The sequence below is a fragment of the Conger conger genome, chromosome 6, assembly GCF_963514075.1.
Source record: "Conger conger chromosome 6, fConCon1.1, whole genome shotgun sequence".
NCBI classification, from domain to species: Eukaryota; Metazoa; Chordata; class Actinopteri; order Anguilliformes; family Congridae; genus Conger; species Conger conger.
In genome coordinates, this window is record NC_083765.1 from 37,902,823 (window position 1) to 37,916,849 (window position 14,027).

The 14,027-nt window shown below is 44.0% G+C and overlaps 1 protein-coding gene across 1 annotated transcript in view; it reads right to left on the reverse strand.

Annotated features, from left to right (window-relative positions):
• LOC133131546 (multiple epidermal growth factor-like domains protein 11) overlaps positions 1–14,027 on the reverse strand; it is a 116,136-nt gene that overhangs the window by 99,254 nt on the left and 2,855 nt on the right. Inside the window, exons 3-4 of the mRNA XM_061246921.1 lie at positions 9,442–9,543; positions 3,561–3,661 (exon numbers count right to left, since the gene is read on the reverse strand). Of these exons, the coding sequence (XP_061102905.1) occupies positions 3,561–3,661; positions 9,442–9,543 (203 nt within the window). The remainder of the gene's footprint in view (positions 1–3,560; positions 3,662–9,441; positions 9,544–14,027) is intronic.

Sequence of the window (14,027 nt, forward strand, 5' to 3'; positions counted from 1 at the left end):
CGTGCGTATGTTTGTGTGTGCGCGTGTGTGTGCGTGTGTGCATGTGGGTGTGTCTATTGGACAGCCTCTGTCCTATAAACACCAATTACCGATTATTAGCCAAGTTGGCTAAAGACGTTTCCATTAAAGCTGTTAACAAGAGCATTTATATTCCTTTACTCGATCGTGAAAAAGCTATCTAACAATGTACCCCTTCGTTGTCATTTTACACCCTGAAATTATTTCAATAAAACAAGACAGTGGCTCTCCAGCAGGTTCCTACTGGAGAGGACCTTAACGGCAGATTTTTCGGTGATTTAGCAGCTTGGCGCGGGCTGGCCAGGACTCGTTAACGCAGCTAAACTCTCATAGTGCTAATGCAATGTTAAACAGGGCTGCCTGACAGGAGGGGGTAGTGCTGCCGCACGCTCCCCCTTCTCTCCCACCTAAATGCAGTTAAAACACCTCAGTCCCTCTCTCCCGGTGCAGGCTCTAAACCCCCTTGTCGGCAGTAAGATAAATGCCACATGGTGAAGGGTGCGCCATGAATTAAGCTTTGTGTTTACACAGACATTGGGACTGGTAAGGGTGGGGGCATTTAGGATATTATCCCTCCCTGCAACCACCCGCACAACACTCATTGGAGGGGGGGGCCTTAAATAGCCAGTGCTAGTTGCTTAGAAGAACGCACAAACAAACGACCAGCCCAATGTACTTATCGGGAAGTGAGAGAGTTAGAGACAAAGAGAGAGAGAGTTAGAGTTAGTGAGAGAGTAAGAGAGAAAGAGTTGAAGTTGGAATGAGAGAGTGAGAGAGAGAGTTAGAGTTAGAGAGAGCGTTAGAGAGAGAGGAATAGACGGATGGACAGCAGGGCTGTAGAGCTGGCCTTGGGTGCGCTGGGTCAGAGATAGATCTCCACAATAAACTGAGGAGCTGTTTGTCTCCTCCGAGCCTCCGGGGCTCCGCAGCACTGCGGGAGCCTTTAATAAAGTTGTTTACGACCAGCGACGGGGTTGGGAAACACAATGCCCCTTCTCACACGCACCGCCGAGCACGCCACATCTCCCTCATCTTCCCTTTAAGGAAGGGAAGGAATCAAGCCTGTCTCTTACAAGGCACCATCTGGGGTGTGCAATTGATTTCTTTTTTTTTTAAACGGGACGCGAAGGACAAGATAGAGGAGAGGAGGGCTGGTCTTTTTTAAAAGAAGAAGGAAAGAAAAACGTCTGGAACCCACCGCGGGTTGACAACGCTTCTTTTTCACCTCTCACAGCTTAAAACCTCCCCCCTCAGATCTGAGCTCTGTTTCTATAGGCTACGGTTGTCCTGGTAACTACAGATGCTACATTTTAGTTGTTTGTTTTCCTAAATTACAAAGTACATTTTCAAAAAAGTTTTAAAATGTTAAAAGAAAATATATATATATATATATATATATATATTACAGTTAATGGACACTGTAAATTTGTGTTCATGCAGCCGCTCGAGCTTCTATATCATTCCTTCTCTTATTTCTGAGCTTGTCTTGAGTGGTTTTACGGCGAGTGTAATGTGTGACACAGGTAAAACAGTTCAGAAACTGTGGCTTCAGGCACTTCATTCACTCTCACACGTCTACAGGTTTGATGATACAAATCCAGTGGGTGCACCATAGAAACCAAATTGTTAACCTGTCGGCGAAATATGTGCTAGTTTAGATTTGAGGTTCCGGTCCTTGATTTGCAACCAGAGGGGTGATGGGGTTGAATCCCTACAGTTGCGCCCACCCACACAAACACATGCACACGCCGACACACACCCAAACACATGCATGCACTCTTGATGAGGAGGCCAGAAGAAGCTTGTTCAGCAACATAAAAGAGGATTGGATCTAAATGCGTAAGACGGCAATACGTGTGCTTATCACAGCCTCAGTGTGCAATTAGCAGGATGACAGATTTTATCTCCTTCACTTACACAGTCAACCCCCCGCCCCCCTGCTCCTGGACCAGAATAATCTGACAGAGAGCAGGGGAATGAAGATATGGCACACTCATCACAAATGGCAGCTTCAAATCCACCCTTTCCACAGTGTGTTTCAGACCTCCTGCGCTCTGTGAAATGACAGCTTCACAGTCTCTTGTTAAGAGAGGTCTCTGGCTAAGAGAGGGCGGTAATGATCCTTTGAGGAGTTGTTGAACAACCGCCACACCACGTCCTCTAAGGCAGAGTGTGAAGGAGCTCAATCGCTCCCGATTAAGCGCTCAGGGACAAACAGGGGGTACGGAGGTTCGCGGCTGACGTCAGTGCCTGGTCTGCCCACAGCAATGACTTGCGAAAATGATCAAATTCCCTGAAGCTGAGTTAGAGGTTTTTCCTCTCTACCAGTGATCTTTATTCCTGGTCCTGGTGAGCCGCAGGGTGTGCTGGCTTTTGTTGTACTCAGCACTTAATTGAACAATTAAAGCAGTTAATTACACAGTTAACTCACCTCATCTGGTTTCTTGAGTCTAAATTGCTTACTGATATTATTAAGGCGAAAACAAAAATCAGCACATCCTGCGGCTCTCCAGGACCAGGAATCAAGATCACAGCTCAATACCATACATACCATTAGAGCATTGCCTTACGTAGCCAATTACCTTTATGTGAACAATAATACTGCATTATGGGTGTAATTACATTTACATTTACATTTTAGTCATTTGGCAGACGCTTTTAATCCAAAGCGACTTACAAGTGCATAGGTTCTACCATAAGTCAAAGCATCACATCTAGAAACTAGCAAAATACACATGAAATGTGTATGTTCTAAACATAGTTGTCATCAGAAGTGCATTTTTATTTTTATTTTTTTTGGGGGGCAGGGATAGGGATATCAGAAAGGAGGGGCAGGGGAAATCAGGAGGGAGGACTAAGGTAGAGTTTGAAAAGGTGGGTTTTGAGTCTGCGTCAAAATAGGGGGAGGGATTCTGCTGTTCTGACAGTGGTAGGCAAGTCATTCCACCACTGAGGAACCAGAACGGAAAACAGGCGTGAACGTGCAGCTCGACCGCCAGGTGCACGTAGAGAGGGAACCGTAAGGCGACCAGAGCTGGCAGACCGGAGTGGTCTAGCTGGGGAGTAGGGAGTGATCAGGGATTGTATGTAAGGTGGGGCAGTCCCCTTAGCAGCCTGAAATGCCAACACTAGGGCCTTGAAACGGATGCGTGCAGCAATAGGAAGCCAGTGGAGGCCAATGAGAAGCGGTTGAGGTTGAGAGCATAAACCAAATGTATTTATGTATATTCTCTTCCTGAGTATATACTTTAAATCAGGCTAATAGGGCTTAGCTTTTCAGCTATCTTTTTCCACTCTTTTGAAAGGTTGAGTTGGTTAATTTACTTTCTTTTTTTGGATGGGTAGACCATGTTAGGGATAAAGAATAAGGTCCAAAACATAAAGGCCTATTTTTAAACCTGAAAAAAAACCTGGAAGATTCAGGCTGTCTTTCAATTAATCCTTAAGTTTAAGGTCTCTGAAAAATGGGGGTGGGGCTGCCACAACCACAGAAGGAAGAGGAAGAGGAAGACCAAGAGGAAGGGCGAGGGAGGGAAACTTACGGACACACAGGTCTCCACTCTCGATGTACCCCGGGCAACACTGCGAGCGCCGCCTGTACATGGTCCTCACGCCCCGCCGGTACGCAGTCTTATAGCTGATCCTAGAACAGTGAGGCACAGGGTCAAATAGAATATTGCTATGCATGCAGGAATCATAACTGATCTTATGGCTGATTCGAGAACAGTGAGGCACAGGGTCAAATAGAATATTGCTATGCATGCAGGAATCATAACTGATCTTATGGCTGATTCGAGAACAGTGAGGCACAGGGTCAAATAGAAGATTGTTATGCATGCAGGAATCATAACTAATCTTATGGCTGATCCTAGAACAGTAAGTCACAGAGTACAATAGAAGATTATCATGCATGCAGGAATCATAACTGATCTTATGGCTGATCCTAGAACAGTAAGTCACAGAGTACAATAGAAGATTATCATGCATGCAGGAATCATAACTGATCTAATAACTGATCCTAGATCAGTGGGTCACAGAGTGAAATAGAATATTGTTATGCCTGCAGGGATCATAACAGATCTTATAGCTGATCCTGGAACAGTGATAATCAGAGGTAGCCTTTTTAGAGGTGCACTATCATAGGTGATCCTAGAACAGTGAGGCATAGTGGCAAAGAGGTGGTTTTCTTGCTTGCCATTATTAAAGCTTATCTGATAATTATCAGTGATGCACAGAGGTAAAGAGATTTTTTTTTCTTATACAGTGGCAAGAAAAAGTATGTGAACCCTTTGGAATTACTTGGTTTTCTGCATTAATTGGTCATAAAATGTGATCTGATCTACATCTAAGTCCCAAGTATAGACAAACTCAATGTGCTTAACCTAATACCACACAAACAATTATAATATTTCATGTCTTTATTGGACACATCCATTGAACATTCACAGTACTGGTGGAAAAAGTAAGTGAACCCTTAATAACTGTTCGAACCTCCTTTGGCTGCAATAACCGCCAACAAGCGTTTCTGGTAGCTGCTGATCAGACCTGCACAACGTTCAGGAGGAATTTTGGACCATTCTGCCTTACAGAACTGCTTGAGCTCAGCCATATTCTTAGGATGTCTGGTGTGAACAGCTCTCTTGAGGTCATTCCACAGCATCTCGATTGGATTCAGGTCTGGGCCACTCCAAAAGGCGGATTTTCTTTTTTTGAAGCCATTCTGTAGTAGATTTACTTCGATGTTTAGGGTCATTGTCCTGCTGCATCACCCACCTTCTACTGAGCTTCAGCTGGCGGACAGCCACCCCAACATATTCTGTAGGATACCTTGATAAACTTGAGAATTCATTTTCCCCTCGATGATGGCAAACGGTCCAGGCCCCGAAGCAGCAAAGCAGCCCCAAATCATGATGCTCCCTCCACCGTACTTCACCGTTGGGATGATGTTTTCATGTTGGTATGCAGTACCCTTTTTACGCCATATGTACCGCTGTTCTTCCCGAACAATTCAACCTTGGTTTCATCAGTCCACAAAACATTTTCCCAGTAGCGTTGTGGAGTGTCAAGGTACTCTTTGGCAAACCTCAGGCGTGCAGTGATGTTTTTTTTGGAAAGCAGCGGCTTCCTCCGTGGTGTCCTGCCATGGACACCATGCCTGTTCAATGATTTACGTATGGTAGACTCATGAACAGAGATGTTAACCAGTTCCAATGATTCCCTCAAGTCTTTAGCTGTTACTCTAGGCTTCTTTTTTACCTCACTGAGCATTCTGCGTTGTGCCTTTGGAGTCAACTTGGCGGGGCGCCCACTTCTAGGGAGAGTAGCCACAGTACTAAATCGTCTCCATTTGTAGACAATTTGTCTAACTGTGGACTGGTGAATACCTAAAGTCTTGGAGATTAATTTGTAACCCTTTCCAAGTCAACAATTTTTGATCATAGGTCTTCGGAGATCTCTTTTTTGCGAGGCATGGTTCACATCAGCAGATGCTTCTTGTAATAGCAAACTCAAAAAGTTTGAGTGTTTTTTATAAGTCAAAGTAGCTCTGCACCTCGCTCCAATCACGTTTCATTAATTGGACTCCAGGTTTGCTAACTCCTGACTCTAATTAGCTTTTGTTGAAGTCATTAGCATAAGGGTTCACTTACTTTTTCCACCAGCACTGTGAATGTTTAATGGATGTGTCCAATAAAGACATGAAATATTATACTTGTTTGTGTGGTATTAGGTTAAGCACATTGAGTTTGTCTATACTTGGGACTTAGATGTAGATCAGATCACAGTTTATGACTAATTAATGCAGAAAACCAAGTAATTCCAAAGGGTTCACATACTTTTTCTTGCCACTGTATGCTGTCATAGCATCAGTGGTGCACAGAGGGCAAAGACAGAGATGGCTGATATATATTTAGTATTCATTACTGGAAAGGTGCTGCATAAAAGCACAGATGTGTTTTTCTTGTTTTCCTTCTTGTGACAGTGGGGCAGAGTTAAAGAAGTAAAGTAGACCGAACGCCAAGTATATTCCGAACGCCAAGTTAGCTCACTATGTTCCGAATAGTGCAACTTTCATGACAAATAAATAAGAAATTATGTCCAGTTCAGCTTTGGTTTTTGTGTGTGTGTAAATTCTAATTCCTTCCTTTTTCATAAAAACTTGGTAGGAGTCACATACGTGATCCATTGCAGCATATAGTGACATGATATTGATAATAAGGAGTAACATGGTGGTTGAATGTGACACTTGCCAGTTGTCTTTGGGCAACAATAAAACAAATGTGCATTTTTTAATTATTATTCAGTCATTTAAATGTATTTTAAAGCTTATTTTTTGAAGCCTAAATTTACCACTATAAAAGTTCACCCGAACAGTCTGGGCAAGGTAATGATAACTTTCCTGTAGGCCAACTTTGGGTCACGAGTTATAGGGGAGGGTTAAGGGGAGTGGTTATCCTCATGTGACGTACTAATAGGAGAACATTCTCAACCGGTTGAAAATAGGACGATAAATTTAGAATGCTTACTTCTCCAAAACTAAAGAACGGACATATTTAATACTTTTATCGTGTTTCCTCAATGCCCTCTTGGGAAAAACCTAGAAAGTGTGACCAACCCCCATGTTCCTCCTTTAAGATTAACCAGATAAAGATTTAATAGAGATTTGAGTGCAAAACTGTAGTAGTTGTGCTTCAAGTGCTGTTTGGAACATTGTTAATAGGTGTTTGAAGCTAACACGGTCTTTGAAACACAGGGAAGTTGTGTAGTCATTTGACGTTTTCTCTATAATTATTGGTCCAATTCACATGAATCCAAGTGTTGTAAGTGTCTGGGATAGCCAATAAGCAACCATAATCATAAACAACATTCCTCAGGAGAAAAACTACAATTGAATGGAATTTAACTTCTGGTGGAAGTGGCCGCTTCCCCGTACTCTGTACGGAACACAGTGATTATGTATGCCATCACCATCACTGGTCCTGGAACAGTGATGAATGATAAAAAGGTAATTGTCCAATAGACAGGAAGGTTTTTTTATTATGAGTGTTGATTACTTGTTCCCTCCCTAGAGCTCCTGACAGTAATGAAGCCACTATGGCATGGCTACAGCACTGCATTCCCCTTCTCTACATCCCTCCCTCCACCCCTCTCATCCCCCTTCTCTTTTGTCTGTCCCCATCCATCTTACTGCCTGTCCTTCTTCTCTCTCTCTCTCTCTCTCACTTACTCTCTCACAATCTCTCTCTCAGCAGTGTGGTATCACTCTCTCTCTCCCAATGATTTGTGGATCCAAGAATCAAACTGGCTTGATTATTATTGGATGTATTACATGATGTTTTCTCTATCTATCTCTCTGATCCCCCCATAGAGCAAAATGGGAGTGCTCCCCACCTCCCTCTCTTACTACCGACTCATAATCTGGTACTATAATCCAGTATGCTACTGCTATGAGCTGTTAGCCCATCTAGTTCATCCCTACAGCCAGTAGGGGAAGCTACTAAATAGTCAGGGCAACTCAATGTCTCTACAGGCCAAACCACTCCACTTAAGTTTCTCTCATGTCCTAACCCTCAAAAGTACATATAACAAAATATTATACATATAACACATATAACCGAAACACCAGGTAGGTGTAATCCCTGGCAATCAGTGACATTACTGGGCTGTGGTCTATCAGGAAGAAGAAAAACGGTACTACTACTGACCTTGCAGGCCAGATTTGAGTAACCATGTCCTAAATATTATACTCTTACGATATTTGACTTCGCGATTTGAGATCTAACTTAATGTAAATGTTGCATTTACCAAATGTATTAGCCTAGTGGCTTAGGAATAGCATATGAAATGGATAATTAGATAATTCTTTTTGGTCAAAAGACACCTCTATCCACACATTAATTGGTATAGTACACAGTGGTGACTTTTGACTGAATATAATTATTAAATTATCAGCATGCATTAGGAACCCAGTTAATACCACCTTGTTTGTTGTTGTGTTTTATGGTTTGTCACTGTGTTTTCTGATTTGTTGTATTTTCTGATTTGTTGATTTGTTGATTTGTCTTGGCCTTCAGGACCCCCATACAATGGCCTATGTGACTTGATGAGACTTGTATGGATGTTTTATTGTGAAAAAACACAATAATATCTGAAGCTGTCTACAGAACAGCACTGCACTGCAATGATTACTGATAAGTGAAATGATTTGCAACCCGAAACACATGAAGTCATTCTTCGTGAATCAACAGAATAATGAATGGGCCTAAAAGCTGTTGAGGAAAGGTAAATTGAATTAGCACTACTGATTATTCCATCATTGTTTGAGTCTCTTAAATTAGAATGTTTTCCTTAAAAAATGGAATGATGCAAGTAAATTTTGCAACACAAATGTTGGGAAAAGCACAGCAGTTATTTAGAATAATAATGGGACAATTTATTGTTGGAGCATCACGTAGTATCAAGTATTATTGTTTTTAAAATAACTTAATGAAAGATAATTTAATAGATAATGTAATGGAAGAACTGTTCTCAATTTAACCAAGCAGCAAGTTTGATGACACATACAGTAACACCATACCATATACAGCGTATTTATTATGTGTATTCAATGCAACAAAACATGTTTTTTTGTGTGTATACTTTGTGTAAAAGTGGATGAATACGGCAATAAAGAGGTGTGTAGATTATTTTGCCAATCAATGACTTAAATTAAGCACTTTAGAGCAGGAACTCAAAGACCAGCAGACACAGTGGAGCTCCATGATTTGAGTTTGTTATCCCTGCCTTGGTCTCTTGTGAAACCTGGTTTGCAGCAGGTTTACAAAGTATGCAACTTTAGTATCCCCTAGGTGGTATTTAAGGCATGCTGCAATCGGAATTAGCCTGGGTCTATTCCAATGAGTTAGAGACCACGTTGCAGTTGGGACAAAGGTCTTGATCTTGCTCTACATCCGGGAAACAAAGATCCGGGAAACCGACTTGAAGGCGAGCTGAAATCGACCCATTAAGTCCACTTTAAACTTTACAAACTTTAAAAACTGGAGGGATTCAAAAAATCAAACAAATAGAAGTGCAGCTAAAAGGACTCCTGTGTGGTGCTGAAGGGCGTTCTGTGCTTAATGTTATATTTAACGGCAGTGACTCACCATCAGAGTGTCAACCATAAACCCTAATGCGGCCATTAGAGGCAATGCAAACTCAGGTGATGGCCAAACATCAGTTACAAGGAGACAAATGTCAAACATGCCCTGCCACGCTCGTGCACAAAAATAAAAAGTAGCCGAAGCCTTGGCTGTGGTCTCACACTTTCTCCCCACCTTTGTATTTGTGTCTGAAGGGTTCTTCTTCTTTCGTTTCCTTATGGCAATACAGAGGACAAAATGGAAGACTGTACAAGGTAGTACTGGGAGAAAGATTCATACTAACCTGTGCCTGGTGCACTTGAACCAGTTGAGAATGTCGGTGCATCTGGTGTAGTAGATCTGGTCGAAAGGGTGAGCATAGGATTCCTGTACAGTCACTGCATAGCTGCAAGTAAAAGAAGAAAAACAGTAAGATATCTCAGAAACAGGAGTGCAATATATGGTTAGAGTAGCAGTGTGGTGCAGTGGTTATCCCTCTAGGTTAACTTGTGGATTCCCTCGGTCCAATACTTTGCATCTCTCCTGACAGAATGAATCTGACAAAGACGGACACAGCGGACCTGTCCCCCCTCAATAACCAAATGGCTGGGCATGGGCAGGCTATTGCCTCACAGGGAATCATGCTGAGCGCTCAAGAGCAGATGCTTCAGAGAATCACAGACCAACACAAGACTCATGCCAGGATGTTAAGAGAAATACTTACACGTTTACTGAAGCAAGATACGGCTCCATCTGCTTTGTTAACGCTGCAGTAACAGAAGCACCTACAGCCCTCCAACCAAATCACATTCCATGAACCCAAAATGCCAGCACCTGTTCATTATGATGTGCATAATATACATAAAATATAAAGGGTTTATCGCTCAATGTAGCTTGGTGTTTCAGCCCTCCATGTTAAGCACTGATTGAGCCCGAGGGGCATGTAGTATAGCTCCCATCAGACACTGCTCTTTCATAGGCTACTGCCATGTGGGGAATACAAACTCCACTCTGTTCCAATTCTACACTTATCATGGCTGAAATGAGCTGAGTGTTGACCATGACATCAGTGGCCACGAGGCAGTGAAACTAATTCTTAATCTACATCAGGGCTCAAACAGCATTGCCTAATTCTCCATTCAATTCCGTACCATCTGGGTGGGTTCTGAATCTGGGTGGAACAAGGAAGCTCTGACTTTTATCCCCACACTGTCAAAGAAAGTTAAACATGACTTAACCTCTCACTACGTGCCGGACTCACTCAAGGGATTGATCTCATTGGCCATTTGTATATTTGTTATTCGTATCCAATTTAACTCTGGCTCCCTTTCAAGGGAGGGGTTTACTTCCTTTCAGAAAATGTCTGAATCACTCCTCGTGCCCCCAAATAGCGATGAACCCATGCAGCTAGGGTGCACACAGCTCTCTCAGGCAGAGAGAGAAAGATGAATGAGCTGTTCTGTGTATACCATGATAAGGCAGGTCATTACATTCACATGTACCCTGAAATTCTGGAAAAAAGGAACGCGAGGAAACGATTAAAGCCTGGGGAGGTTCTGACGAGTCTGACAAATTTCCCCACTTCACTCAATAATACACTAAAACACGCTCTGTTAAACATGTGAAGAGGATACAGTTTTTTCTCAAGAGTTACCTCTCATCCAGGGAAATCCCACAGCTCTCGAAACGCAATCCCCGTATCAACTGGAGTTCAGCATCTGTGTTGATATTTGGTGTCTCACTGCTCAACTCAGTTCAACTCAGAGTTCCCCACTGCTCCTCCTCTCTCTCGAGCCCTGCTAAGGTTACTCCTCTTGTGTCTCCCGTTCCTCTCTGCCCCTCTTGAACTCCAGACTCTTTTCTCCTGCTGTGTCTCTAGAGTCCTCTAACCCTTCTGGGGCAGCCTCTCTTGGGTCTATTGTCTCTCCTGTGCTCACCAGGGTGCCTTCTGAGTATGCTGATCTTAAGAAAGTGTTAAGTAAACAAAAAGCTACTGTACCACCATGGCATCAGCCTCCTCCCATGCACTACATCCCCTAAGGGCCGTCTGTTTTCTTTGTCAGGCCCTAGCCGCTGGTTTCATTCGACCCTCTACGTCCCTGTTCTTAATAAAATCACGGTGAATAACCATTCCTCTCTCCCCCTAATGACCATAGTTTGCACCTGCAGGGAGTTTGCGCCTGCAGGGAGTGACCCTGTTCACTAAGTTGGACCTTAGAAACGCCAAATATTTACGTGAAGGGGATGAGTGGAAGATTACGTTCAACACCACTAGGTGACACTATCTAGCTCCCCCTCAGTCTTACAGGCGCAAGACAATGATGTACTAAGGGACATGCTCAAACAATTTGTCTACGTACATATATCTGGACAATATACAGATTTTCTCCAAAAATTAACTAAATTCTACCGCCGCTTTATTAGGGGCTTCAGTTCTGTCACTGCTCCACTCTTGGCCTTGACTAAGGCCGCCTCCCCCCAGTTCAGCTGGTCCCCCACAAAAGGCCTACACTGAACTATCCTCATCCACCCTGATCTCCCTCTTTTTCAATAGGTTAAACTTCAATCTTTCCTACTGGCTGGGCTCTAAGTACTTGAAACCAGGCACTCTGTTCTGTCAATACGACCGCATGGACAAGAAAAATCTCCAGAGCCGATTATACCCGTCACCTGTATCCTCATGCCCCTTACCTGGGGCATCGAGGCAGTGGTATGGGGGCTCAGACCCGGGGGTGTCCATTCGTCCCAACTAGGGTGCGCTCGTGGGTTCTTCAGTGGGGTCACTCATCCTGCCTTACCAGCCATCCAGTTATGGTGGTCCCTGATGGAGAGCAATGTATGGGGTTTGTGGCCGCTTACACGGTTTGTGCCCAGAACAAGATCACACATTGTCCTGGACTTTATCACCAGGTTGCCCGTCAAACGGTTGGGCTGATATTTGAAGGCGGTTCACTTCATTCTCCTCCCCAAGCTTACCTTGGGACCTGGAGACTGCCCAACTAGTTGTCCATCAAGTTTTTTGCCTCCACAGGACACCCCAGGACATTGTGTCGGACCGAGGCCTGCAGTCCGCATCTTGTTTCTGGAAGGTGTTTTGTTCTTTATTAGGGACTTCGGCCAGAGTCTGTCATCTGGGTTTCATCCTGAGACTAAAGGCCAGACTGAGAGCACCAATCAGACACTGGAGAGGTGTCTGGCCTCCTCGCATCCCACCCAACTACATGGAGCAGTCAACTGCAGAACGCTTCCACCGGGCTCTCTCCTTTTGATTACCATACAGGTATCAGCTGCCACTGTTCCCAGAGCAGGAGAGGGATACGGAGGTGCCCTCTGCTGCACACTTTGTCCAGCGGTGTTACACCACCTGAAGGAAGGTTTGGGTGTCTCTTAAGCACATGACCTAAGCGCGTGACCGAAGTTCTATGCCGTCTGCCGCCGTCACCCAACCCCATCCTATCAAGTTGGTCAGAGGGTGTGGCTCTCCATACATACCCGTGCAGGTAGAGCCCCACAAATTAGCGCTGCACTACATCAGCCCCTTCCAAGTGATTCAGTGTATTAACCAAGTCACTGTCCATTTCTAGCTCCCCCGGTCCATGAGGATTCATCCCACATGTCATGACTCAAGCCGGTCCTGTCCAGCATGCTGACACCAGCCGACAGGCCTCCACATCCTCCCCGGTTGGTCAGCGGTCAGCCTGTCTACACGGTTCAGAGTATCCTGAACCATCATAGCATAGGACATGGAGTACAGTACCTTGTGGACTGGGTGCACTATCCTGTGCTGTCTCTCTAGTGTGTAGGGTCGTGCAAATCTGCAGAAGTTACCGTGTCTATCCAATCTGAGAGATTTGGGCACCGTTTAGTGGGTTCTCTTAGCAGAGCTATTCTTAGCTCTGTGGAGGGAAGTTTTCTCTTTTGTTTGTTTCGTCAGACCCGCATTGCTGCGTGTGGCATTTTCTTTGCTCCCTGTTTTGGCTTTCCGTTTTGCCCTTCTATTAGATATGCTGTGACAGCGTTTCCATAGTTATTCTTATCGACCACTTGATAGAGGATTCAGTGAGTAGGGGGAGTGCATATTAAGTGTTTTCTTCTATTTGTGTTTTCCCTGTCCCATTTTATCGCTTGTCGATTTTAGTGGCTATCCCTCTGGGTTAAATTGTAGATTCCCTTGGGCCGCTACTGTGTCCCTATCCCCCTTCTCCTGACAGGTATACTAGCTAGAGTAGCAGTGTGGAGTGTAGTGAGTACACCAGTGTGGAGTAGTGGTTAGAGCAGCAGTATGGAGTTGTAGTTGTAGTTACCTTATGCCTGGTTAGGGTTATGCACTTTGCTGTACGTCGCTCCGGATAAGAGCGTCTGCCAAATGCCATTAATCTAATGTAATGTAATGGTTACAGCAACATTTACCTAATATTTGCATCAAGGCATTTACGCTGAGAAAGTGGAATACCTATGAATGGGGCTACTTCATTAGGAAACAAACCAGTAAAATAATATTATACAAAACAAAATATAAAAATAATATAAAATGGAACACACTATAAATCAATTGCAATCTGGCTACTGTAACATAAAGACAATCTCAGGCCGGAGGTTTCCATCCACAGCCCTGTTAGTGTCAGAAACCCGGCCTGAGTGATGGGTAATCAACCGGGGAGTTTCATTGGAGATCCATCACTGATGGACACGCAGGGGACAGCTGATTTATTCCTGTCCAGGTTTTGCTGAAGTGGCCTTTAACAAATGCGTTTGTCATTAGAGCATATCCCGATAACGGGCAGGAGAAAAAAGAGTGCTGCTCTCCCAAGGGAGCAAGTACGGCCCGAGACTGGCCCTAGCCAGAAGTAGCATCATCGCCTAGCGTGCTGAAAAGTGCTTGTTTTATTA